The sequence below is a fragment of the Thunnus thynnus genome, chromosome 7 (assembly GCF_963924715.1).
Source record: "Thunnus thynnus chromosome 7, fThuThy2.1, whole genome shotgun sequence".
Taxonomy (NCBI): domain Eukaryota; kingdom Metazoa; phylum Chordata; class Actinopteri; order Scombriformes; family Scombridae; genus Thunnus; species Thunnus thynnus.
In genome coordinates this window covers 29,950,432-29,975,557 of record NC_089523.1, presented here as the reverse complement: position 1 = coordinate 29,975,557, position 25,126 = coordinate 29,950,432, and the positions used below count along the sequence as shown (strand labels likewise).

General features: G+C 41.5%; 1 protein-coding gene across 4 annotated transcripts; it reads right to left on the bottom strand.

The window, feature by feature from the left end:
• Window positions 1-422: 422 nt before the first annotated feature.
• On the bottom strand, window positions 423-24,510 carry ccdc9 (coiled-coil domain containing 9). Of its 4 annotated transcripts, none has more exons than XM_067595444.1 (16): window positions 24,196-24,510; window positions 23,123-23,168; window positions 22,729-22,833; window positions 22,021-22,170; window positions 18,939-19,415; window positions 18,727-18,810; window positions 18,340-18,504; window positions 18,064-18,245; window positions 15,304-15,365; window positions 14,396-14,440; window positions 11,442-11,562; window positions 10,655-10,790; window positions 9,871-10,420; window positions 8,312-8,767; window positions 7,233-7,396; window positions 423-3,794 (listed from the first exon to the last, which is right to left on the bottom strand). In XM_067595444.1, the coding sequence occupies exons 2-16, from the start codon at window positions 23,123-23,125 to the stop codon at window positions 3,756-3,758; spliced, it is 2,739 nt and encodes a 912-aa protein (XP_067451545.1). In that variant the 5' UTR covers window positions 23,126-23,168; window positions 24,196-24,510; the 3' UTR covers window positions 423-3,755. The 4 variants fall into 4 exon arrangements, with proteins under 4 accessions (XP_067451545.1, XP_067451546.1, XP_067451547.1 ...); XM_067595445.1 differs by having other exon boundaries at window positions 7,233-7,393; XM_067595446.1 differs by having other exon boundaries at window positions 7,238-7,396; window positions 24,196-24,509.
• Window positions 24,511-25,126: the final 616 nt, after the last annotated feature.

Below are 25,126 nucleotides of genomic sequence, written 5' to 3'. Positions count from 1 at the left end.
AGCTGTAAAGTGTATTTCTAACCCTCATTATGTTACCAGGGGGATGAAAAGAACTATGGGCTCCATTCTTCTTCTTCATGTCCTGCAGCAGTCAAGGTCAAAATCCTGCACGAGACAAGATGCACAACGACACAGCACTGAGGGTGTTCAATATGTGTGCATGAATGGTTTTTTCCCCTAATCAACACGATGCCTGGTGAGCAGGACATTAAATCATGTCTGTGTGTGTGCGTGGTGGATGAACAGAAGGAGGGCAGCAGGGTTATCAGCACACGTTTCAGTGGATGTAATGATCTGCACTTAAACAGAGTATCAGGCGGGTTTAATCCAACTGTTCAGCTTTAAGCAAAACGGCTATTTTTATCTGTCTCACACCTCCAGGAAGAAGAAGAAGAAGAAGAAGAAGAAGAAAACATCTGACGTAGAGCATCAGAGAAATACATTTATTGGCTCAATGAGAATAAAACAAAATCTGATAAAGCAACACCGTGCTTGACATTTTAATGTGGGTACACATTTTGGAAAAGCTGTACAAACATCTGAGCTGTCTGTCTGATGTGTGGAGCTGATGATGATGAAGGGGAGGTGGGAGGGTGGGGAGGAGGGGGGTGGGGGGGACATTTATTTCCATGAATGGCTTTGACAACATTAAAAAGCGACAATTTTGGATTAATGCAAGTCCTGATAATTTCATGAAAACAGCTGCACGCCACTTCAAAATAAAAGGCAAAAAAACCCCTTTGTTAGTTCCTTTGAGCGATTTATCAAACAGGAAGACGTTGTAGAAATGGTTGTACATCGAAGGATCGACTGCCTGAAATACAATCAAGTCATCGCAGCTCAGAAGCATCCATATGCAAACAAAAAAAAAAAACATAAAAACAATATTTTTTTATAGCTCACAGGCTACATTTTGCACAAACACCCAACTGTGGAATGTTTATTTCCATTTAAAAACTATACAGATTGCAGTTCCTGTCACTTCAAATGCATGACTTGTATTCCTCTGATACAGAACACAGAAAACATTAAAGCATCCCCATTTATCCCAGTATCTTCAAACGCCACAGGCGAGACGCCGCGGTGGCAAAACGTGATTCAAAAAGGCCGAGCCGTTTCGCAGAAGAAGAAGAAAAAAAACAAACAAAAAAAAAAAAAAAACAAAAGCACAAACTCAAAAACAAACCAAACTAAAGCCCTTGGTCTGCTGAGGTATGAGTGAAAGGTTTCATTCCAAAATGAACTAAATGCAGCCCCCAAAAAATTCATTGTAGTAATTCATGTTAGTACACTTCACACCACAATTTTTATGCAAACGGTTTAAAATATGAATAGAAATTGAATGTGAAACCGGTTAACGCTAATATTATTTCTGAGTAGGTTTTCATGATTAATCCATTTTGGAACGAAACTCTTGATTTTTTTTTTTTTTTTTTTTAAAAACAAACTCTTCATTTAAGAGGCAGAGTGTCATCTATATAAGGGGGAGAGATTTTACTCTTCTGTAGAATTGACCTGCGATGATTCACAACCCATCAGATCACAGCTCAGTCTGCGCCACTGGAAAACATATATAAAGAAAAAAACAGCAAACGGACCGACTGCTCTAAGTACATAATTGGTTTTTTGATCGATTTGAGATGATGATGATTCAGAGGTTTTATGGTGTTTCTTCCTGATCCTGTGAGTTAATCCGGGTGAAAACAGCGATCAAAACGTCTGTGACCGGATCACTGAAGTCAGATATTCTGCAACACACACACACACACACACACACACACACATACACACACACGCACACACACGCACACACACACACGCACACACACGCACACACACACACGCACACACACACACACACACACACACACACACACACATATAAGCAGCAGCCTGCACAGCTGGCTCTGATTTAAACCATAAAATAAATTACACTTAAAGCATCATGAATTACCTGCAGTGAGGCTCATGTAAACAGTCAGGTTATGAATTTGTCATTTTGTGATCAAAAGATGTCTTCAAAAGTATTCCCTCTCATGATTTATTTAAAAAAAAATAGAGTCAATGTGGTTGGATATGGATTATATTTTAAAAATGATTTCCGTGTACGATTTTAAAAAGTAATTAAAAGCCACAAAATGAAAGCAAAGAGCAGGGCAGGCTGCAGGGTGGGAACCCATCTGTTCATTATGGAGACTAATGGAGCCCAGATCACTGTGATGTGATAATAACAAGATGGCCACCACACTCACTCAAAAAACACAAGCTTTCAAAGTTAGACAGATAAATTCGTCATGGTGACCAGTTTCAGAAAGACTGTGTGCAAATAATAAAAGATGGAGTTGATAATAAGATAGTTTTTGTGGGTGTAGATTCATCCAGAATTGTCCTTCGATAAAATTAACAGGCTGATGTTGTAAATTTATCTCTAATTGTAGTTTGTACTAAAAGTCTCGCCGTAGTTTGTAGCTAATAGCTAATTAGCCAGCAGGCAAAACTGGTAACGCAATGAATGCTAACTTAACATTCCTGGTAGCAGCTTTTAACTAGCTAGAGCACAAGTGTTCACATACGGAGAGATGGCGGCTAGCTCACCACATGCTAAGGTTAGCTAGCTAACAAGCTAGCATTAATGAGACACAAAATGAATCAGATCAATCGTTGAATAAGTGATCGTTTTCTAACCAACACTGAGATTAAACCGCGTCTGACAGCCGAGCGGACACTTTAAAGTCCTCTTCATCATTTATAAGCAGGATACGAACATTTAATAAATTATTTATGAGACTATAAATGTAGTTATAAGCAGATATAAAAGATACTTTCACATGTTTATTAATGTAAAGTATTTGTCACCGATTATAACTTCTCCTATTACGACATGTTTTATATAATTACAACTGTGTGTTATTATATTGTCATTTACTTATATTAACACTTATATCTGCTTACAACTGCATTATAGTGTGTTATAAACCATTTATTGACTTTTATATACTGCTTATAAATATTAAATAGGGGACTTAAAGTGAAGTGAGAATGGCTAAAAAGATGCAGACATCTAAAACGGTCAGCTGAAAGAGTTTTAAAAACTGACTTCAGGCCAGTTTGGGCTCAGTGTTGGATCTTACTGGTTCCTGGTGTCTCTGCGGTCGTGCCGGGCTCGACAGCTTGGTTTTTATTTCAGGGGGCGTTATCAGAGGCCTTCGCAGGAGACTGGATCAGCCTTTAACGAGCAAGCGCCGCAACCTAAAACTCTCCTCATAGCTCGCCGACGGCTCGATTCATAAACTTAAAGTCTGATGTTCTGAAAAGTGATTTTTTTTTTTTCTCAGCGTGTTTTAAACTATCTTCTATGATTTTATACATGTGATCCTCTGGACAAAGCTCAGTTCATTCCTAGAGACTCCGCTCTGAGAGCAAAACTTTTTTTTTTTTAACCTTTTTCAGCGCTGAAAACCAGTAACTGAGATTTTGATATCTCATTAAATAGAGTGAGACAAAAGATGGCTGCCAGAGGTGATCAGACCCATTGATCCGAAAAAAAAAAGAAAAAGACTTGAACAGCTCTGCGGCAGACAGACGAGTGAGCTGTGAACCTACGAGGTCGGTTCCATGGTGGCAAAGCACAGTCCCCTCTTCCTCATGATGGTTTAAGTCTTTTTTCTCTTATTTTTTTTTTCCTTTTTAAAAGATGTGTGATGGTCACTCCAGTGATGAGTAGTGTGATGATCTTCGTCCGCCTCTTCCTCCTTTTATCCTTCCATCCTCCCTTTGTTCCCGGCAGCTTCAGCCTGTTGATACAAACACAGGAAGTGGTGGTGCAGGGGAGGGGGGGGGGGTCACACATGGTGGCCAAGAACTTATACATATGTGTGTGTGTGTGTGTGTGTGTGTGTGTGTGTTCCTGTCTCATTGTGTTTGATGCTTTTATCCAAAGCACATCACGGTACCATAAGTGCGCACATTTTTAGAGCGAGCAGGCCCGGGGGGGGGGGGTTCTGGGAGTCTAGCAGCATTACCGCCGTCATTACTCTGCCCATTCAGCTACTCTGCACCGCTAAATGGGAGAAATGATCACATGCGAAGTGCCTGATAATCAATACTGAAATCACACAGCTGCAAAAACTGTTTCACGTACCGGATGTGCACCGACGCTTTCCTGATCCTGAACACAACTAGTGTTTTGATTATGACATTATCCTGTCATAAAATGTATTTACTTTAACTGACAGTAATTTTTATTTTTAAGCCAAAAAATGCAAAATATTTGCCTCCAGTGTCTCAAATGTGAAGTTTTGCTGCTTGTCTCAGTTTCAATTGTTATTAAATCAGAAAATCTTTGGACTGTTGGATCATTTTTAGGCTCCAGTAACTTGTGACGGATATTTTTCTGCAATTTTTGACATTTTAGATAATAAAAAGATCAATAAATAATTAATACTAGATTGATTAATGATCTGTTACAGCCCTAAATATGATACATGTATATGGAAAATTACTTAAAGTGAAAAATGTCATTTTCATCTCATGCTGAATAGCTGAATAAGTAGTGAAAGTTCACCTGTAAACATCACTCTGGATGAAGTTAAAGGAGGATAAATACTTTTTCTTTGCTGAACGTCACACTGACATTTCTCACTATGCTCACACAAGATCACTGGAGCAGTTCTAGTGTTTTTGAAAGTAGTGTTTTTCCGGGTACTTTCATACGATTCACGTCATTCATCTCCATCCGCAGTCAGATTATCGACTGTGGAGCCTCAGAAACATCACAAGATTTAATTCAATCAAGACTTCAGCACTTCAAACGGGCTCCGTTCTATCTGCACCATCATCTGTCCAGCAGGCCGCAGCTCATTTCCTCTGAAAAGCCTTTTAAAAAACTTAATTGTGCCTCTAATTTCCCTGGTTTCCTGATCTCCACCCTGACACCAACACACTCAACTACACTGTTACACACTTACACCGACACACACACACACACACACACACACACACACACACACACACACACACAATGCCCACATGAGCTCATCTTACTTGCGCTGCTTATCTCAAATGAGTCATCAGGACAAGTGTAAATGCAATCAGAGCTTTTTACACTGAAGAACAGAAGGAGACAATAGCAGCGTTTCCTTACAATTAAAACTTATTCATCTGCTTCTTCCTTGTTCTGCTGAACAACAAAAACTAAGAATTTAAAAAGAATTTCAACATGTTTCACGTCTCTTGAAGCATGTAAGTAAACAACAGACTGACAAACATGTACTGCCAGTTTGTTGTGGTGAAGGACACTTTCACAGGCTTGCAACTAACTTCGATTATTTTATCCATTAATTGTTTGGTCTATAAAATGTCAGAAAGTTTCCAACTGTCAAAAACCCAAAGACACTCAGTTTACTATCATGTGAACGAGAAAAGGATCAAATATTTAAACTGGACAAGCTGAACCAGAGAATGTTTGGCTTATTTTTGGCTTAGAATTGACTCGAACAATTAACTGATTATCGAATTAGCTACAAATGAATTTTCTGCCAGTTGACTTATCGATTAAATCAACTGATTGTTTCAGCTCTACCTGTTCAAACAACCACAAACCAGCTGCACCCTTTCACCCTTTAACAGCAACCTAGAATATGCTGGAACATTCAATCCTTCACAAATTAGGGTCAAATTAGTCTACTGGTCTACAGTTTATTAATTTTAATGTTCGAGACAACCACGACGGATCACTGCGGGGGTTTTAAAGTTGTAAAGAAAGACTAGTTCAGTTCTCATGTGGTTTCACAACCAAAGCTCCGTTGTCTGATGTTTGTACTCTGTGATTCTAAGCAGCTAACTGGGTTTTCAATGAAGCCTACGAGCAAGTTGACCTAAAATTATTTGTTTTTTTTTTTTAAACTTAGCCATTAGCTAAAGTGAAACCACCACAAGCTAAGTGGTTGTAAGGAGAGCAGCTGATCCTCCTCTAGTCTGTGGTGTGTTCACGTCGCTCATTTTAAACCACCGTGGGCTCTATAAGAACACCAACTCTAACCAGAGTGAGTGAGAATGGAAACTAATGATTGATTTTTGGTACCGTGATGTGCTTTCGATCCACCGAGTGCTGATATCATGCGGTAGAACTTCAAGGAAACGCTTGTTTTCGGGCTGAATCTACGACTGCACCACCCTCAACAACAACAACAAAGACTTTTTATGGGATGAAAAACAACTTCACAAAAGTATTTCATCAGGGGAAATAGTTGAGACATACAGGGGAGAAGAAGAAGAAGAAGCACCAGACACAAACACACTATAAGCCAACATGGTCAGTGAAGCCGTGCAGAGAAACCAAAGAAAAAGTTCTGATTCATATTTTTTTCACGTTTCAACCTGTGAGGTTTTGTTTTCTGGTCAGAAATCAAAAAAATAAACAGATTAATATTTGATGTGTAGAGAAAGTGTCTCTCGTTTGGCTCTGCTCAGATTCATGTTGTCGTCCATGTTGGCTGAACAACATCTGGTTCCCAACATGTCATGAACGTACAGAAAACAGGCTACACACAAAGCAAAAAGGGGGTCACATTGTACAGTGATTCCTCCCGTTCTCTCTCCTCACATCAGTCTTTTCATAGACAGACTTTCATTAACATCCAGAAGGAGAGAGAACGAGAGGTTCGGTAAAGCAGGACATGCAGCGCTGTGAGCGTTTTCATCATTACAGCCACAGAAGGATGAAACCAAAATGGAAGACACAGAAACATAAAAAAAGAAGGAGGAGGAGGAGGAGGAGGAGAAGGAGGAGTAGACACCACACGAGGAGTAAATGCAACATTACAGGAGGAGTTAGTACTTTCAGTCCATCACAGGAGGAGTTTCAAACAGGAAGTGGGGTCCTGATTGGTTTTGGAGGAGGCAGTGGTGCTGTGACAAGCTCGTGTTAGATGATCCAAAAAAAAAAAAAAAACCAGGCTTGTGAGTGTATAAATATATCTTTGGGGTTTGTCATGCCACCAAACAGCTCACGTCATTATTTATTTAGCAGTGGAAGGAACAAAAAAAAGCAACAACAAAAAAAAAAAAAAAAGAAAAGAAAAAAGCGAGAGAGCCACAACAAGAAGCATGAAGACGGGGGGGAATATCACACCGGCACATTGACGAGAGAACGAGTGAAGCGTGAGAGGACATTAGAGGTGCGCGGGGGATTTCTTACAGTAAGACACCGTCTCAAAGTCAGTGATACGGACCGCACCTGAGGAAGGCTGCTCTGAGGACTCGGCTGTCTCTGCTGTAGAGGCGGCGGCGTCGGTCTCAGAGGACGCTGGGTCGTTATCTTTCTCTCCTGCTGGCTCAGAGGAGCTCTGCTCGGCTTCCAGGATGGCGGGAGAGAGAGGGGTGTCCGCTTTGTCTGCTGGCAGGGAGAGAGAGAGAAAAAGCACATGATGGTGTCCGAGCTATTCAAGTGATTTTTCCAATAGTTTGTATCAGTCAAGATGTATTTTATTTAACTATTTTAGTTCATTTTTTTCCTCTAAGTTAGTGTTCAGCTTAAACCCTGCTTGAAAATAAAAAAGGCAAAGCTTCGGCCTATCAAATATGTTCAAGTGCACATTCCTGCTAGATTAATTTGTAACTGTTTACTTTGTTATTGTCATGACAAAAGATAAAATAATTGCAGCAGTGATAACTTTCCAGAGTCCCGTCTTGCGGTATCATAAACCACTGAGTGTTGTTTTGGCGTCTGATAAGTCTTCAAAGTCATCAATCTGTTACTGAAACTAAACAAAGTGTGATAATTACATTACTCTGGATTAATTTTACTTTTTTCCAAAGTGGCTTTCAAGAAAGGCATTCGACTTCCATTAAGAACAAGAGCTAAATGTCATGAAAAACAAAGTGCATTCCTCTCAAACGAACAACTAAGAGCGTGTTCGGTGCCGGGACAGAGTGGAGCCTTTGACTGAGGGGACTAACAGGGCGGCCAATCGTCCAGAGGAAGAGGAAGAGGAGGAGGCTGAAGACAGAAGCTGCAGCAGTATTCTGGCTCTGTCCAGGAGGGAGGTGCACCTGTGCCGCCTCCCTCCCTGGTGAGAAAATGTTTAAATCCTCCTGGTTTGTTCAGGAGCTAAAAGATATTACTGTAATGTTTGTCTTGCAGGATCACACTGAGGTTCCTTGCAGTCTGAGTACAGTATGGTCAGTGATGATGGACGCATCTTGGAGCGAGCATCCCTTCACCTGAAGGAACACAAGCTGTCTGCCAGGCAAGCAGTGACGCGTGCCTCTACCTGTGTAGTGGGTTTTTTGTTTTGTGTTTGTTTTTTACCTTGTGAAGGGGCAGCAGGTGCATCCTGGTCCACCGTCACAGCAGCCTCACTGACCTCAGAGGGAGCAGAGTCAGAGACCTCAGGCGGGGCGGGGTCAGATGGCGGGGCGGGGTCAGATGGCGGGGCGGGGTCAGATGGCGGGGCGGGGTCAGATTGTGGGGTGGGGTCAGATGGCGGGGCTGGGTCAGATTGCGGGGCGGGGTCGGATGAAGGGGCGGGGTCAGATGGAGGTGCAGGGTCAGATGGTGGGGCGGGGTCAGATGGCGGGGCGGGGTCAGATGGCGGGGCAGGGTCAGATGGAGGTGCAGGGTCAGATGGAGGTGCAGGGTCAGATGGAGGTGCAGGGTCAGATGGCGGTGCAGCCGGGGAGTCTGTGGGGACCGACTCTTCTGCTTCTGTCACGATCACAGTCTGCTGGGGTTTAGTCTTTTCTGGAGACGAGGAAACCTCTATGGCTACAAAGAGAGAGAGGGGGCGGGGGGAGAGAAGGGATGCAGAAAGGGAGGAGAGGAGGTGCGGATAAGGGGGGAGGAAAGGATAAAGTAGAGGGGAGTGGATGAGGCGCCAAGGATGGAGAGAATAAGAGGAAGGGAAAGATGAGACAAGGAAAGCAGCGGAGAACACATGAATCAAACTGACAGAAGAGGAGAGCTACATAAACAACATTTCTCTTCTCCAATCAACTTTCTATCCAGAGGTTGTGAGATCAAGAGGAGAGCAGACTGACTGAGAGAGAGACAGATGTTGATATCAGTCGACTGGTTTTAGTTTCAGTGTCATTCTACCCATTATGAACAGAAGATAACCCATGATTGGGTGCATACCGCCGTCCAAAACAAACTACGGAGAGAAATAAGAGCCAGCGTGTGTTAGTTGTGTTGTTTTGTCGGTCATGCTGAATCATTGAAACATGAAACACTTTTCAACGTTTCCTCTTCTTATCTTAGAGCTCAGTCTGAATTCAAATGAAATTCAGTGAGTTGTACGAGCAGAAAACATGAGCCAACATGCGACAGCAGTTCTGGCTCAGCCGACAGTCTGATACCGACCGTTTATTTGACGGTTCAGGGATGTGAAGCCAGAGATCAGAGATTAGAACCAGTTTAATAAGTGGAGAGAAAACAGAGCCGATGATCAGACTTCAACATGTAATAACAACGTTTGGACAAAACCTATAATTTAATGACACAGCTGAGCCTGATAACGTTTTAAAAAATGAGTTACACACTGCCAAGTTACAAGTTTTATTTACACTGTAGAAGGTTTGGTAAAAAAGAGAACTTATTACACTTGAAGACCAAAATATTTCGTGATTAATTGTTCTTCAGAGGTGTCTGTGCAGCGTCATGTTGACCCCGGTCATCTCTTAATAAAACTCTCTCTGAGAAAGGCTTCAACTGACAAGTCTAATTTATTTTCTAATTAATTTAATACTTTAATTTAAATGTCATCAGGGATATTAGTTTGTCTTAATATGGCTGTGAGATGAAAGTGAGAGGAACAATATACAGCAGCATCACCTCACAGCACTAAAGATACTGAAGGTATCTGCTCCTACCTGTTTCCTCCTCTTTCTGTGGCTCAGCAGGTTCATCAGAGGTGGCAGCTTCACTCTTCGTCTCCTCCTCCTCCTCCTTCTGCTGCTGCTGCTCCTTCTTTTGGGAGGGGCTGGCCTCAGTGCTGGGGGGTTTCAGTGGGCTCTCTCCTCCCATGCTGCTCCGGGGCGACAGCATCTCCATCTCTTCCCCCCAGTCTGTGACGGGCTGGTGTCCGTCCAGCGGGGAGAAGGGGCTGAGGGGTTTTCCTCCCTCGGGTGACTCCTGCACCGCCGACGGGGAGGGGATGTGGACCTTCGGCCTGGGGGTCCGCTGCTCTTTGGGGCTTCCCGCCGATGTTGTTCGAGAACGAGGCTTGGGAGATGTAGGGGAGTTGTCTTTGCTCGTGGCTTGTTTCTCTTTCCCGGTGTCTTTCTTCTCGTCGCCCCTGGAGTCGTTTTCTCCCTCGGAAGCGTTGCTCCCTTCCTCCACTCCTTCGTCGACTTCTTCTCCATCACTGGCGTCCTCCCATTCTTCGTCGTCTTCCTCTCCGTCTCCTTCTTTCTCCTCCACCTGAGAGAAGACGGAAAGAGATTTTTGTAAAAGCACTAGACAAGAGTTTGGACCTATATTGACCTATATTGAGATGATGGCTGTGAAATCTTTTTTCAGAATTTTTCATCATCAATTTTCAGCAAGACCGAGACTGTAAAAGGAAACATTTATCAAATGTGAACATGTATGTAATGTATATTAATGTTGAGGTACTTTGCTTGCAATATTAATCCAAGAGAAGCTCCTCTCTACCTTCTGTGTGGTGGGAGGTTTGGATTTTTCTTCTTCTTTCTCCTTCTTCTTAGTCTTCTCCTCTCTCTTCGTCTTGTCCCCCTTTTCCTTCTCCTCCTCTTCTTCTTTCTCTCCTTCCCAGCGGTTGTCATGCATGCTGTCAGATACGTCACAAGTTCAACACACACACACGACGTAAGAAGCAGTGAACAATATTATAAACCAAGGAAGAAAACAACAACAATACAAAAATGCTAAGAGCAAGATTTGTGAAGTGAAGTGTTTCAGAGCCTCTGTGGGTGAAAAACAACAGACAACAGATGCTGTGGTGCAGCGTAGAGTCACAAAAACAGACCAACAAACTGAAACTATTATTAATAAGAAAAGCAGAAAGAACAAGTTCCATGTAGTGATTTAACAGACTCTGCTAATAATAATAATATTAAGAATTTAATAGTTTCACTAAATGTATCAAATGAAAATAGTAAAAATCATCAAATAAATCTCCACCATTCAGACAAAGCAACTGATTTAAAGATGACATCTTAGACTCTGGAACTTTGTGATGAACGTTTGTTGTATTTTCTAACATTTTATAGACTGAAGAATAATCAAAAATAAAAGCTAAACCTTTAAACCAATCTTGAAAATAATTAGTTGCTTCATGACAACAGTATTGTCTCCTATAAGGTTAGTTTCATCATCCTATAAGTTCTCCAGCAGACTTGGTTTAGCATGAACTGATGGTCTTTGTAACGTCTGGTAGAGGACAGAAAGTGACGCTGTGGTATGAAGATTTCAGATTTACCTGTAGCTCTGTTTCTGTCCTCTTCCTCTTCCTCGGCTCCATTCCCCTCGGGGCCCCTGTGTCCTGCCCTGGGACAGGAAGTCGCCGAATGTCGGCGCTTTAGGAGGTCGCTTACTGTCGTCTGGAGGAGATATTGATAGAGAGTGTAAATGAAGTATCGCAAAACAACATTTCAGAAATACTAAAGGTGGCAGGGGTAAATAAGAGCGGAGAGGGGCTGAGAGAAGTGAAAAGAAGTGATGGACGCGTGTTTATCGTGGTCACAGTTGCTGCTCAAATGACCAAGGTACCGTGCAACAAGTGATGCATACATGCAAGTCAAGTTTTTAAAAAGGCAGGAACCAAAATGCATGAACCAGATGAGGCACATACTGTGTGTCAATATATGAATGTATGAAAAATACAAGACATAATCACAATTTTTAAAAAAGGGAGAGACTTATCAAACCAAGACCTTTCCTCATGAACTATAATGTGCCTGAAATGAAGAGTTTTTTTTTATTTTGGCATGACTTTATGAATGTCTACCTCAACTTGGATAAACTTACAGTATTGAGGCATCTACATGAGACTAGACTTAAGATCTAGAGTTAAAATTATAAGAAAAAAATATATAAAAATACTTTTTGCACACTAAATTAACATCATACTAACCATATTCTTCATTAAATAATAAACAAGAGTGGAGTCTAACAAATTAAGTCTCTCTCTTTAGTCTCTAATAAATATATTTAAGAAATTTAAGGAACATATTTTGCTCATCCCTCCGTATGTTTCTCTTCTTTCTGCTGCTGCAGTCTGAGACTCAATGTCTTATGTAACATCAGAGTCGTCCTGGTCAACTGCAGCGTCAAACTGCTGCAGAGTCCATCTGAACTCTGAGACGATGTCAAACATCTAACTTGTTAGCTTGTGGGTGATGGATGGCTCTAAGTAGGAGGGTGAGGAGCTTCTGCAGATTTTGGTTCCTCATGTTTCTTCGTTGTATGTGAAAGAGGATGATTAAAATGCAGAGAGCCGAAAAGAGCCAAAACATACATTTCAGATGCGGTGAATTATTTTGTTTTTACATAAATATTATAATTAGGGATGGCAAAAGAGCAGAAAACAACAAAACTGCTAAAAAAAACAAAAAAACAAGGACACCCAATTGGCAAAAACATTTTTGAAAACTTCAGGTTAGGGGTTAAATCCTATGAGCTTTTGGAAACTTTCACTTTGAATACCACCTTAAATGTTTGTGCATTATATCTATGAAATATTGTAACAAACCCTCTCAAAGTAATAAGAGTAATTTTCTCTTTTTTCAGTCGTAATCAGTCTGTTACAAAAAGAAAGACCACTTGATGTATCCTCTGATTTAATCATGGAGGAAAACATGAATAATTAGAAAAATGTTGGAACACGGAGAAGAAAAGATGCAAGTATAGAAAGATTGTGACAGTTGAGAGCAGAAAGTGAAGTAAATAAAAAGTAGTTAGAGTGACGATGCAGACGATGGAGGAATGAAGAAAAGAAAAGAAGGAAGAGAAGCAGACTCCAACAAGAAAGCAGTCAAAGTTAAGGAAAGATGAGAAGAGGAGGAGGAGAAGAGCAGAAAGTAAGGAGACAGAAAGGTCAGAGACAGAAAGCTCCAACGAGGGAGAGGATGTGGAGAGGGAGGAGGATAAGAGCTTGAAGAGGGGGAGAGAGGAAGAGGAGAGGAGGATGTGATAAAAAAAAAAAAAAGGTCAGAAAGAGAAAGATACAAAAGAAATGAAGGGATCAGTGAGGAGAAAAGAAAAAAAAAACTGAGAGGATGAAGATGAGGAGATTGAACAGAGCAGCCCAGGGCTGTGAAGAGGACACTCAAGTCATTCAACGAATTAGAAATGGTGGAGAGAAACGAAACACACACACACACAATATGGACACACACACACACACAGCCAAAGCGAGTGCAGGCTTTAATGTGGGGCAGGTGTAATGCCATAATCTGTAATATACACTCCAGTTACAGTCAGGCAGAAGGGGGGAAATGGAAGAAACCAGGAGTGAACAGCGGTTAAAAATAATTCTCAGGTTTTTTGTTTGAACCTTCTCACAGTGCAGCACAGACACAGGAGGAGCTGGTACGCTGCACATAGTAGTTTGACTGGCCATCCAAAGGGCAAACATCACCCAAGAGGTGGTGAGAGAAGGTGACGCAAACACCGAGAACTATTTACAAACACTGTTTGACATCCTGAGGTCAGCGTGTGTGCAGTCAGAAGCTTTTGAAGCGTTGCCAGCCTCAAGGGAAGATTAGCAAATCCTTACAGATGCTCACCCAACTCCAAAGCAAAACCCTGACAGCGACCGGACTGTGGTTAAGGTTAAACCTTCACTTTGACAGTCTGTACGGTCGGGAAACAAGCTGACTGATTTTACACAAATTTGAGACAAATGGCTGAAATTTAACGTGGAGTCTGTGTAGCTTAATGGGCAGAGCGAGGCCCAATTCCAGAGTATTTGCAAGTGTCCGAAAGCTACATTTAAGACTTTGTAAGAGCTTTTAAGATAATTAGCCAGACCTATTAGGGAACCTAAGGACAGAAAATGGGAATAATATAAGGTAGAATAAGTAAAAATAAATCAGGAATTATTATTAAAGTATTGTTAAGAAACATAAAAAGGTACAGCTGTGTTCAGTAGATTGCTTTTTCATGATATATCCTCTATTAATTTGCATATGTTGTGCACTAATTAAAATATAAAGATGTTTTCATACTTTTAAAACCTTTAGGAAGTTTAAGATTGTGAGGACTGAAGTGCAAACTACTATTAAAAATGGTATTTGAACGGTGGACTAAGTTGATGAAATGGTTTGACAGGCGGGTGAGTTTGGTTTTGGGTGCAGCCGTCGTGCTTCGGACAGACACACAAATGGAACAAAGCACACATGATTTAATCTCAGTCCCATGCTGTTGTCTAACCTGAGGCCCTGCCCCGAGGCTCTGTACGAAAGTTACGCCCCCGGGCTGCAGAGAGGACACACACATACACACACACACACACACACACACACACAGAGAAACACATTACAGTACAGTACGGCCATCAAACACACACACACACACATAAAAACACCTTGTCCACAAGAGCAATGTTTGACATATAAAGCCATCATAACCATGTAAACATCTTTAATATAGCTACTAAGACAAAGTTAATTATTTTGTGGATTTTTGGCTTCATGTCAGATGAATTTAAAGACATAACTTTGATGTGATGGGCAGCTTTTATGTTTGACATCTTATACTATAACTGATTAATCAGGAAATTATACAACAATTAGAAGTGGGAAATGGTTAATTACAAAGCCTTCATACTGGAAGTTGTGCATCTTTTTGAAATATTTTACAGCTGGTTTATAATGGTCGGGACTGATCTGGGTTTTTCTTGTTGTTGTTGTTGTTTTTACCTTTATTTCCCTGAAAGAGAGTGAGTTAGCAGCTATAAATGAAAACTGGGGCCCCTCTGACAGCTCCTCTAAGATCAGCACGACCGCAGCTTAAGAGGTTGATTTGAACTCCAGGGAAATACATTGAGCACTTACATAACGAGCTTAATCAACCCTCATTTACATAACAGCCTTAATCAGCTGGAGGAGAGTGACGGTGTTGTGTCCTGTGATGTGTGTTTACAGTGTGTGTGTGTGTGTGTGTGTGTGTGAGTGACGACGGTGTCGGGAGAGACATCGCTGTCAGAAGAGCGGAGACATGGGATGGAGGTGACCGAGAGTCTGCTGCTGTCCTAGTCCTACCAGCTGTTGTGTAACCACAGCAACAGAGGTGTGTGTGTGTGTGTGTGTGTGTGTGTGTGTGTGGGGGGGGGGACTTGCCTCTCCTGCTGCCCTGCTCTGATGTGATGCCCTCTGCCGCTGCATATGGGTCCTCCTTGAACCTGTGAAAAAAGCCGCAGGGTTAGACACACACACACACACTCACACTGTATATGTGTGTGTCTTTCTCGTCACGACACTCGGTCATCATCTTCATCCCAACTGACAGGCACTCACACATTTTCCATTGACCTCACCTCTTCTCTGTCTCCAGTCTTTGTTTGACGAGGATGAGGACGAAGCAGGAGACTCGACATACTGTGTTTAGGTTTAGTTTTATATATAATACTGACAGCAAACCAGAGACACCGCAGATTAAACTCAAAAACCGACCGATAGAGGAAAATTGGCTCACTTACTAACAACGAGCTAGCTAAAGTATAGCAAACACATTTTTAAAATATCCACATCTGATTCTCAATTTGCTCTCTTTTTATTACTTAGAGTGCTTTCTGGTTTTGTTAAAAGAGTTCTCCACCAATTTAGCTTTGCACTCTTATAATATTGTTGGAATGATGATGGACAGTTTTCACAAATTCTTCTTCCTGGTGCCTACACTACCCACAAAGCAACTAGACTCGATTCATTCAACTTTGCAGATTCAAGTGTGTGATGCTAGTAGCAGCTAATGTAGCCGGAAGGTTTGCTAACTTCACTACTTTCTAACAAACCCAGATTTTTTTCATTGTCAAACTTGTAGTTCTCACCTATAGACTGTACAGACAACAACGTGCAAAAGGGCTGAGTGAATATAGATCAGCAGGTGTGGTGATTAATAAATAGTCTCTCAGCCAGTCACATCACTGGTCTCATAGCTCTGAAACAGTTGTGCCGATCACAGTTAAACGTGATAAAGACTTAAAGCTCAACAAGCGGAAAGCTTTTCTTCAGGAAATGTCTGGATGATTCAGAGCGCCACGACATGAACACACATCATCACAAATCTGCAGCCAAAGACAGATGGAGCAGGTTTTTTCCACCAGTTAGTTGCTATAATAATGAAATAAATAAGTAAATGAATAAATAAATAAATAAAGACATTAATTTGTTGAAGCCGTTTACATCAGACCGCTGCTATTTAAGCAATTTTTTTTCTCGCTATTTTCAGCAATAATTCTAACGTATCTCACCTTGTAAATGGTCACATAGTTTAGTAATTGTTACACAACAGCGTTCGCATCATGATGTGTCTCAAGGATAAAACATGAGATGCTACTTTTGCTAAAAAGAAAGTTGGAAAAGAGGCTGATGAGCCCCGCTAACCTGACGTCTCCTTCATAAAAAGGCAGAACATCGAGTTATAACCGACCAGTCTGATGTGTGTAGAGGTGTGTGTGGTTATTCTGTAGCAGCCTGGTGTCGTTTTCAGGTGATTTTATGAAGGTAAACAGTGAACAGCTGTTTGTAACGACGCTGCGCTCTGACGCCTCACTTGAACTGAAGGAGAAGTTTTTCATACAGTACAAAGCAGCTGTGGACAGCAGATACTGTAAGAATCACCCACATTCATTTATAGATGTGCACACTGATTTACTGACTTTCCTGCTTTAACCAAATTATGGCAATTTTGTTTTGGGTGTTTAATTGAAATAACTTATTTCAAGCATTAATCCGTGCACCCTGCACTGGTCTGGAGGTGCCCTGATTTGAGCAAGATTGTGACTGATAACACCAGACAACGCTGCATTAATGAATGAACTGTTAAAGTTGCTTAATGCAAAAATAGACCATATGCAAAACACAATGGAAAAGCAAATCAACAGTAAAGTTGACAGTCTGAGTGGATTGCTGGAGAAGCTGATCTCAGAAAGTCAAGATATTCTGAAGAAAGAGCTAGAAAAACAGTCAGCTAGAGGTCGGCATTCTGAGCTCTAGAGTGGAAATGATTAGAGTAGAAAATTACTGAAAAAGCTATCCAGAGGAAACGATTTGATGAAGATGTCTTGCTGGTAATAATTGGGTTACCACAAGACAATAATGAGAATTTGATGGCTTAAGTGACAGATTTGTTGCATGAAGGCCTCATCTACGACCCGGCGTCCAACCCTGTTGCTGCAGAACGTATCCAGGCGAGAGGACACAAACCAGGAGAGTTTAAGGTGGAACTACATTCAGTCCAGGAGAAAGTGTCTGTACTCCGGAGAAAAGCAAATCTTACGCACAGCGACCGCCTCCAGAGAGTTTATGTGTCATCTGAGAAATCGCATGTGGAACGGCTGCTGGATTTTAATTTCAGGACTCTCCTTAGAGAAGCTCCAGCCGGGAAGGATTTTTACTTGGCTGGCAATGGTCGACTGGTCAAGCTCACCCCCCACGGGAGCCGGATCAGCGGACAGGCCGGTATGAGGAGATCATACCCGGTCTGGAAGTACTGAACACTTTCTGTTAGTTGACTGGAATATTAATGGACAACAAACTGTAAACTCAGAAAAGTACTACTTCATTCCCTTGAGCCAGATTTCATTTGTCTGAATGAAACGCATTTATCCTACGATTCAGTTGAGCTTGATGGTTCGGACACAACTGCACAGCTCACAGGAGAGTGGTCAAAGCCTCCATCATGTTTCTACAGTAGCCCAGAATGGACAAACCAAACACTGGCTCATTGCTACACTGAGGTGGGCCACTTACACACTTGGAGAGGGAGGTGTAGTTAGTTGGTTGCAATCTGCAACCTCAACACTAGATGCCACTAGAGAAAGTTTGTTAAATAAAGGTTCATTTTTTCCTTAAAAAAAACAAAACAAAACATCATCTTACATGTTCTCCGTCTTCTGTGCGTCCCACTCTCGTCTCCACTGTCCGGTGGCGTTACGATGGCGTGCTAGTCTCTCTTCGTCGATCTGCTCGCGCTCCTTCTTCCAGCGCAGGTACTCTGCTCTCTCCCGGCCGGTCATAGACATGGTCATGTCCACGGAGCCTTTAGGACCAGGCCTCCGACTCTAAACCAGTGAATTTTGTGTGTTTGAGTGAAATGAATGATACTATAGTAGGAAGTATAAAAATGTAAATATACAAATGGATGACATTACTCACAGTCCACTCTTTCTCCAGTTCAGTTCCTGTCTTCACGTTGTCGAAGTCCAGCCCTCCCCAGTTTCGTACATGTCTCCTGCTGCCCTCCTTGCGGTCTATGTCTGGTGCTGGACCTGAACGTCTCGGGTCGTCCAGGAAGTTACGGATGGGCTTGTCTCCATCCGGCTATGGAGAGAAATTCTAAACGTAATCACTGCACAAGATAAATACTCTGTCACATTTAACCAGTTTCCTCTATTTCATATAGACCACAGCTTGTCAAGGTTAAAATATTGAAGCCTGAGTAAAGACGAGCTGGTTTCTTACTAAAACACAATTTATAACACTAAGAATTTGTAATTTCATTCTTAAAAAGGTTGTAGAGACGAACAACAGTGACTCTCATACCCGCTGTCCTCTCTCATACTCTGCTATTCTCTCCATCTCTTCATTCATCTTTTCGATGTTCTGTCGCCTTTTCTCCTCCCATTCCTGCCCCCAAAAAAACAACACACGGCAGCATCATTAGTGACAGATCACAATTAATCATTTCACAAATACAGGAAGTCATAATGTCAATGTTTCATTGTGATTAAATTTACTAGTTTATCCACATTCACCTTGGATTTTCTGTCCATGCCACCTGGTGTCCCTCCTCCTCCTCCTTCTCCTCCTCCTCCTCTTCCTCTCCTTCCTCCTCTACGTCCCTGTCCTCCTGGCTCTCCAGGTTCTCCATCTCTGGGTGTCCTGGGTTCTCGGTCTCTCCTATCCTGCCGACCTCCTCTTTCACCACCTCCTCCTCCTCTCTGCCCTCCCCGACCCACTCGTCCAGATCCTGTCCTTCTGGGGGGGCTGTGGCCGTCGCTTGGCCCTCTGTGACCCTCGCCCGGTCCTCTATGACCCTCGCCCGGTCCTCTATGGCCCTCGCCAGGCCCTCTGTGGCCCTCGCCAGGCCCTCTGTGACCCTCGCCCGGTCCCCTGTGGCCCTCGCCCGGTCCCCTGTGGCCCTCGCCCGGCCCTCTGTGGCCCTCGCTCTCCTCCGACGTCTTCCGGCCACGAGGCGTTCCGGGTTTCCAATCGTTCACGACTCTCTTCTCCTGCACACACACAGTTATTACAGTACAGAGGGTGATTTTAAGTCGTACTTACTGACTTATTTCAGTCAGCATGTGAAGCAAAGTCTCAACATGAGGGTCAGAAACTTCAGGACCTTTAAAAGAAAAAATCCTTGCATGGTCAGAAGATGATTAGGGTACATAAACAAAACTGCACCAATGAAAAAGAAATATGTGCTGTATTATTTTCTTGTGAAATACTGCACAACCTATTCACACTAATAATAAACCAAAGCCCAAATGTACATTTTAGTTTGTTAGATCACTTCTCTGCATTGATGCTTGTTATGGGTCTCATAAAGCAGATAAAACAGATTGTGAATCACTGATTTGATCATCACATCCTGTTCTAGAAATTATATTTGGCTGGTAATAAAGTGTTAAAGGCTGCTGAGTTCAGAATGGGGGATATAATCGCTTCGTGCCCTGAATAACCCCTAAACAGATTCGGTCTCTTCAATCTGAAGAATCACTGCCATATAAAAATACAAAGGACTAATCAGCCCTATGGATTATGCAAAACTACAACGTGATGAATTCAGAGAGCGGGTGTTGGAGGGCGAGAGGGAGAGGCAGCGATTGTTCATCGGTTCTCGTTTTTCAAGCGGCTCTTTCAGCGCAGGGATCAGCAGTCTGTTGTCAAGCTTTAGAAAAGGTTTAACAGATTAATGAACCAAATTTGACCTTTTGACCCTGAATGAATATCCAATCAGACAGGTACACATGCGGAGCAGACGCCACCCTGCTGCCTTACAGGCTCGTTTTTGCCTTGTAACCTTTGCAGGTTGAACACTGGGGAGCGTGGGGGGGGTCTGCAATCATCACCGGTCATTTTTCAGGCAATCTGGACCCCGGCAGGAGCTGACTGCACTGTTACACCGCCATCCCCTCTCGGACCTGATTAACACCAACGTCAGCTGTCCTGCTGCAGCCCGCAGGAGGCCGATCAAAAACATGCCACAAATTTCAATTGGTACCATTATCATTGGACTGAATAGCAGTAAAAAGCTGAGGACAGATAACTCATGGTTTTGTTCTACGTGACCTGTAGCTACAACTATATTACTGTAGCATAATAGCTTAGCATTTAATATTACAGTTATATGAATTGCAAGCATGCTGCTGCTGATTTGTATGGATTTTTAACTTTGATATAATTTCACAGAACGTTCAAAGAAGCTTTATATGAAGCCAACCTCAATCATATCCAGCTGAAACTCCTTTTTTCAGTTAACAACATGATCCATTTGTTGAGAAAGTCATCATATGATACACCATCTACAAGATAACAGATGTAGCAAACTGAACATACAGAGTAGGATAAACACATTACAGAGCTCGTTTTCCAGAGCATTAGTGTACTGTGTTACAACATTATGTTGCTATAACAGGTACAATCATCTCTGCTCTGTTTTAAGACAGTTACCAGAAAAGTTTGCCTAATCGAATTTACACAGCAGAAGCAGAGCTGCACGGATGGCTAACCAACACAGAAACCAGATGCAAACCCTCGTCTCACAAACTGCCATATAGTAACTTCATATTTTTAGCCTGTGTTATGTTGTAGTTCTCTGTTTGGTATTATATTTGCCTGGGTGCCAGTCAGACCTCAGTCTGACACAAGATCGACACAATATTTTACTTTTATGTCTGCAGCTTGATAGTTTTTCATGAAATTTTAGCTCATGTATCTCTAGATACAGTATGGGACTGGTAGTTTAGCTTTTAATATTGCTGGTTTTATTGGGCCATTATGGGCAAATTATTCAACAGGACTGTTTTATGACAAGTTTACAAGAATTTTTGTGTCATAAAGAAGTATCCTGATTTTTGAATATTTAATTCACTACATTTGCCAAGAACAGACTTTCCCATCTGTTTATTTTATCTATAAAAGATTATAATATCTTAGACTTAATATCATTCTGTCTTGGTGTGTATATTCTTTGCAACTGTTTAATGTTTGTCATCAAAATGTCATCATTAGTGAAAACAGGTGGAGTATCTCATCTCCCAAATGTTGATCTTTCAGGAACCAAGAAAAGCAGTTTTTGTTTTCAGATCCTGCATTTGTAGGTTTTGAGTTTATCTAGATGGTTTGGAAAGATTTTTAACCAAGTTTGTCACCAAAGAGTCAACAGATCAGTGCGAAACATCTCATCCTTAAAATAGAATTAAAAACATTTAGTATGTAATGTGTATTTATACTCCTTTCCTTAACTGTATCAAGTTTTCTGTATTTTATGTATATCAATTAAAATATATTTCAGTTTTCCCAAATGCAACTGTCAGCTTCTACAACACACCAAATGGGCAGAGGACGGACTGATGCATGATGGGTAGACTAACAGGCGTGTGTTTGGTAAACTGATCACAGTAATGAGAATCTGTCAGAGTTTATAAGCTGTGTCCTCCGTCTGCAGGATCGTCCTACAACAGATAAAGAAGTTATCTTTTCCACACTTCTTTTCCTTTGTGCAACCCCACATGATGGAGAGATCCGTCTCTAGACTCTTGTAATTGATATTCACTATGTCTACGTTTCCAACTATGTGAGAGGACGAATGTCTTTAGGATCAGGTCTTACCCCTGTCGGTTTAGAGAGGTCGACTGTAACAGTGAAGTTTTCTTTCTCCGTCTTCCTCCTGTCCGTCTCCGGCTCGTGGGCTCGGGGCTTCCGAGGCGTTGTTACGGCGATGCCCTCCTGCTCCGCCTTCTTCTTGTCTTCCTCTATTTCCTGTTGGCATGGGTGGCAGAAGGCCGTCAGTGAGATGAGACTGTGTCTAGACTCCATATTAATTCTAAGCAGGGTTGGAGTATGTTGTGTGTTCAAAAAATTAAGAATTCTCATAACAGTCCGTGTGATTTTTGAGTGTGCTGTTGACGCAATGCACAAAGGAAATGTAGGAGCTACTCATAGCCGTATGTATATTGTATAAAATTAATATGTTACATTGGATTGGGACACAATAAATGAGGTCAACATCATTATTTGAAAGATGGTGGATGTGCTGCTTTGCTGCATTCAAACCACAAACATCATCTACCACTGAACTGTATGTAATATCAGGTAGATGATACAGTAATAGCAGTAAAAAGTAATGGCTAGCCTTTTGCAGGCTACAGAAATGGATGGATATGTCTCTACTGCTCATCTTGGCTTGTAGATTACAGTTAGACCCAAAAAAGACAGTCATAAAAAAATCTGTGATAATAATTAGCCAGGCCAGTAGATGGAAGTGATCATTTAGTGCTTAAACTAGTATATCTTGTAGAAAGACTAACATCTCCGTACCTGGTAGCGCTTGACCAGAGCTTCATTCTTCTTCCTCAGAGCTTCGATTCGTCTGTCCAACTCTGCATCTTTCTCCTCCTTGGTTTTGAGATCTACCGCTGAAGACTGGAACAGAGAGAGGAGGAAGACGAGACAATAATCAAATGAGGAAGACGCCTGTCTGTCCTAACTGAGATAAACTTCCATAACACAGGACCAAATAAAGTACTAAGAAAATACAGATAATTCTCCAGTCTCCAGAAACACAGTTTGCTTCTTTTAAAAAAACTGAAACTAGTAAATTTTTTCCTGTATTTTCATTTGACATTTTGAACAGAGCAGCTTGATAAACACAGCAGCCTTTGGCATCTTCCTGCCAGTATGTAAACCAACTTTACTATTCACAGTCACTCACCATCGCTGCTCGTCTTCATACACAGGTGGCAGACTGCTTGTTCCTCCTGTAACAGGGAAGATGAAGAGGATGAAGATGATGCTGCAGTGTAACAGCAGTCAGTGATTAGTCCGTTAGTTGCTTAATATAAAGGTTAACACATTACTTATTGTTACTTCACAGTGCAGAACGATGTATGTGCAGAGTTTTACACTAGAAGCCTGTCTTCACATGAATCTGCATGATTCAGTGACATTATAAATAGTTTGGAAGTCAATCACAGTCCAATTTTCAATTTACACACGTGTGGAAAAATTGATGCCTGTAATTTAAAGAATTTTTAACAAGATAACTGAACTTTTATGTGTCTTAAAGCAGATCTGGAGGTAATCTTTGAAATATATTTACTTGTTGAAAACATTTGTTGCTTACAGCATAACTTCCTTTCCTATTTTCTGCTGCAATAAATTACATTAACTTGTTTAGTCACCAGTCTGATCCAGTAATACATCACTTTTTGCTGTGATGGGCATTTATACACGACAAATCAAATGAACAAATGATGATATCAATCCATAGATTGACCAAAATAGTAATTGGTTAGTTTTCTCCTGTCTGAAGGGTCCACAGTGGTAACCCTCTCTTCACGTTCACTTTCACTTCACTGGAAAAGGTGAGCTAATCACAAGTGAGGTTACAGCCAGGTGTGTGTATGTAGACAACAACACCAAATGAATAAATCCTTCATGCGTTTCCAAAGCTTCTGTAAGCGTATTAGAGCTGCAAACAGGATGCAAATACAAGTTACCTGATCTACAACAGCAAGGATGATACACAATACAAAGTCTGCTCAGGATATTTCACCGAATAAGACCCTTACTGTCCTCTAACGGGCTGTTACACTGATCTTTCTGTTTCACTGTGATGTTATGGGAAGTAACGTTAATGTGAGCACACTGAGCCATGTCTGCTCTGATACAAAGCGCCGATACAACCTGCGATGGAAACACAACACACAACGGACACGGACGACATGCGGCACCACAGTGAAGTAAACGTTTACACGCTTTTAAGTCACACTTTGCTTATATTACCTTTTTCAAGGGGGTGTAACGAGTGTAAAGAGCAATCTTAGGACTCGTTGCTCTTTGCCAATTCCTGCACCTCAATGTGCCCACATTATTCGGTTTCCTGTTAGCCGCGGCTAACTTCCTGCCAAATAATGAACCCATCTCGGTGGTTTTAAAGGAACAGTAACGTTAACCGTCGTTTAACTCGTAGGCTAAACTGTAGTTTACCGCTACTTTTCTAATAAAAATAGTAGTTATTGCGTATTTACACAACATCTTACATTTTACAGTTTTAGCAAACAACGACGTAGATAACCGAAAACAGTGGATTTTACGGTAAGTTCACAGTAACGGCTGTTCTCTATATATCCACTAGAGGGCGCCAACGGCCAGCGGACGAACTTGACCTCATAACCCTGCGGTAATCAGGCCAAATCCTGCCGCCCAAACTTTAGCACATATATATCCATGATACACAAGCAAATATACAGTTTAACACCAAAACCCTAAAACCAGGTAAGATCAATACACTCAGAAACAGAAAGGTGGAAAAAAAAAGTATATTTATGACAGTATCATTCCTAAATGTATGCACTGTACATTTTTTCCAAATGACATTGATAAAGTAGGCCCTACTTTGTACTTCAGAGGTTGTACTTTTTACTCCAAAAATAATCTTATGTACTAATTTAAAAGTTGACCTGCAAAACATAGAATATTTATACAAATATATTATATTCACTGTTGCACATTCTGCTGTTTCTTGCACATTCACCTGCTCACCTGCTGCTAACTATACTATACATTAGTTATTTATTTATCTATATTTTAATGCTTATTTATACATTTAGTGTGTCTTTAAATCCTTCCTTTTTATTTTTCTTTATAATCCCCTTAGTCATCCCTGCCCCTCCCTTCTTATTCTTCTTATCTCTTCTTTTATTATCTAATATCA

What these genes read in the sequence shown, in the direction of transcription:
- ccdc9 (XM_067595444.1), bottom strand. An exon ending in GCATGGACAGAAAATCCAAG is followed by an intron (nt 18,811 to 18,938) that starts GTGAATGTGGAT and finishes TTTTGGGGGCAG; the next exon opens with GAATGGGAGGAGAAAAGGCG. An exon ending in AGTATGAGAGAGGACAGCGG is followed by an intron (nt 18,505 to 18,726) that starts GTATGAGAGTCA and finishes TTCTCTCCATAG; the next exon opens with CCGGATGGAGACAAGCCCAT.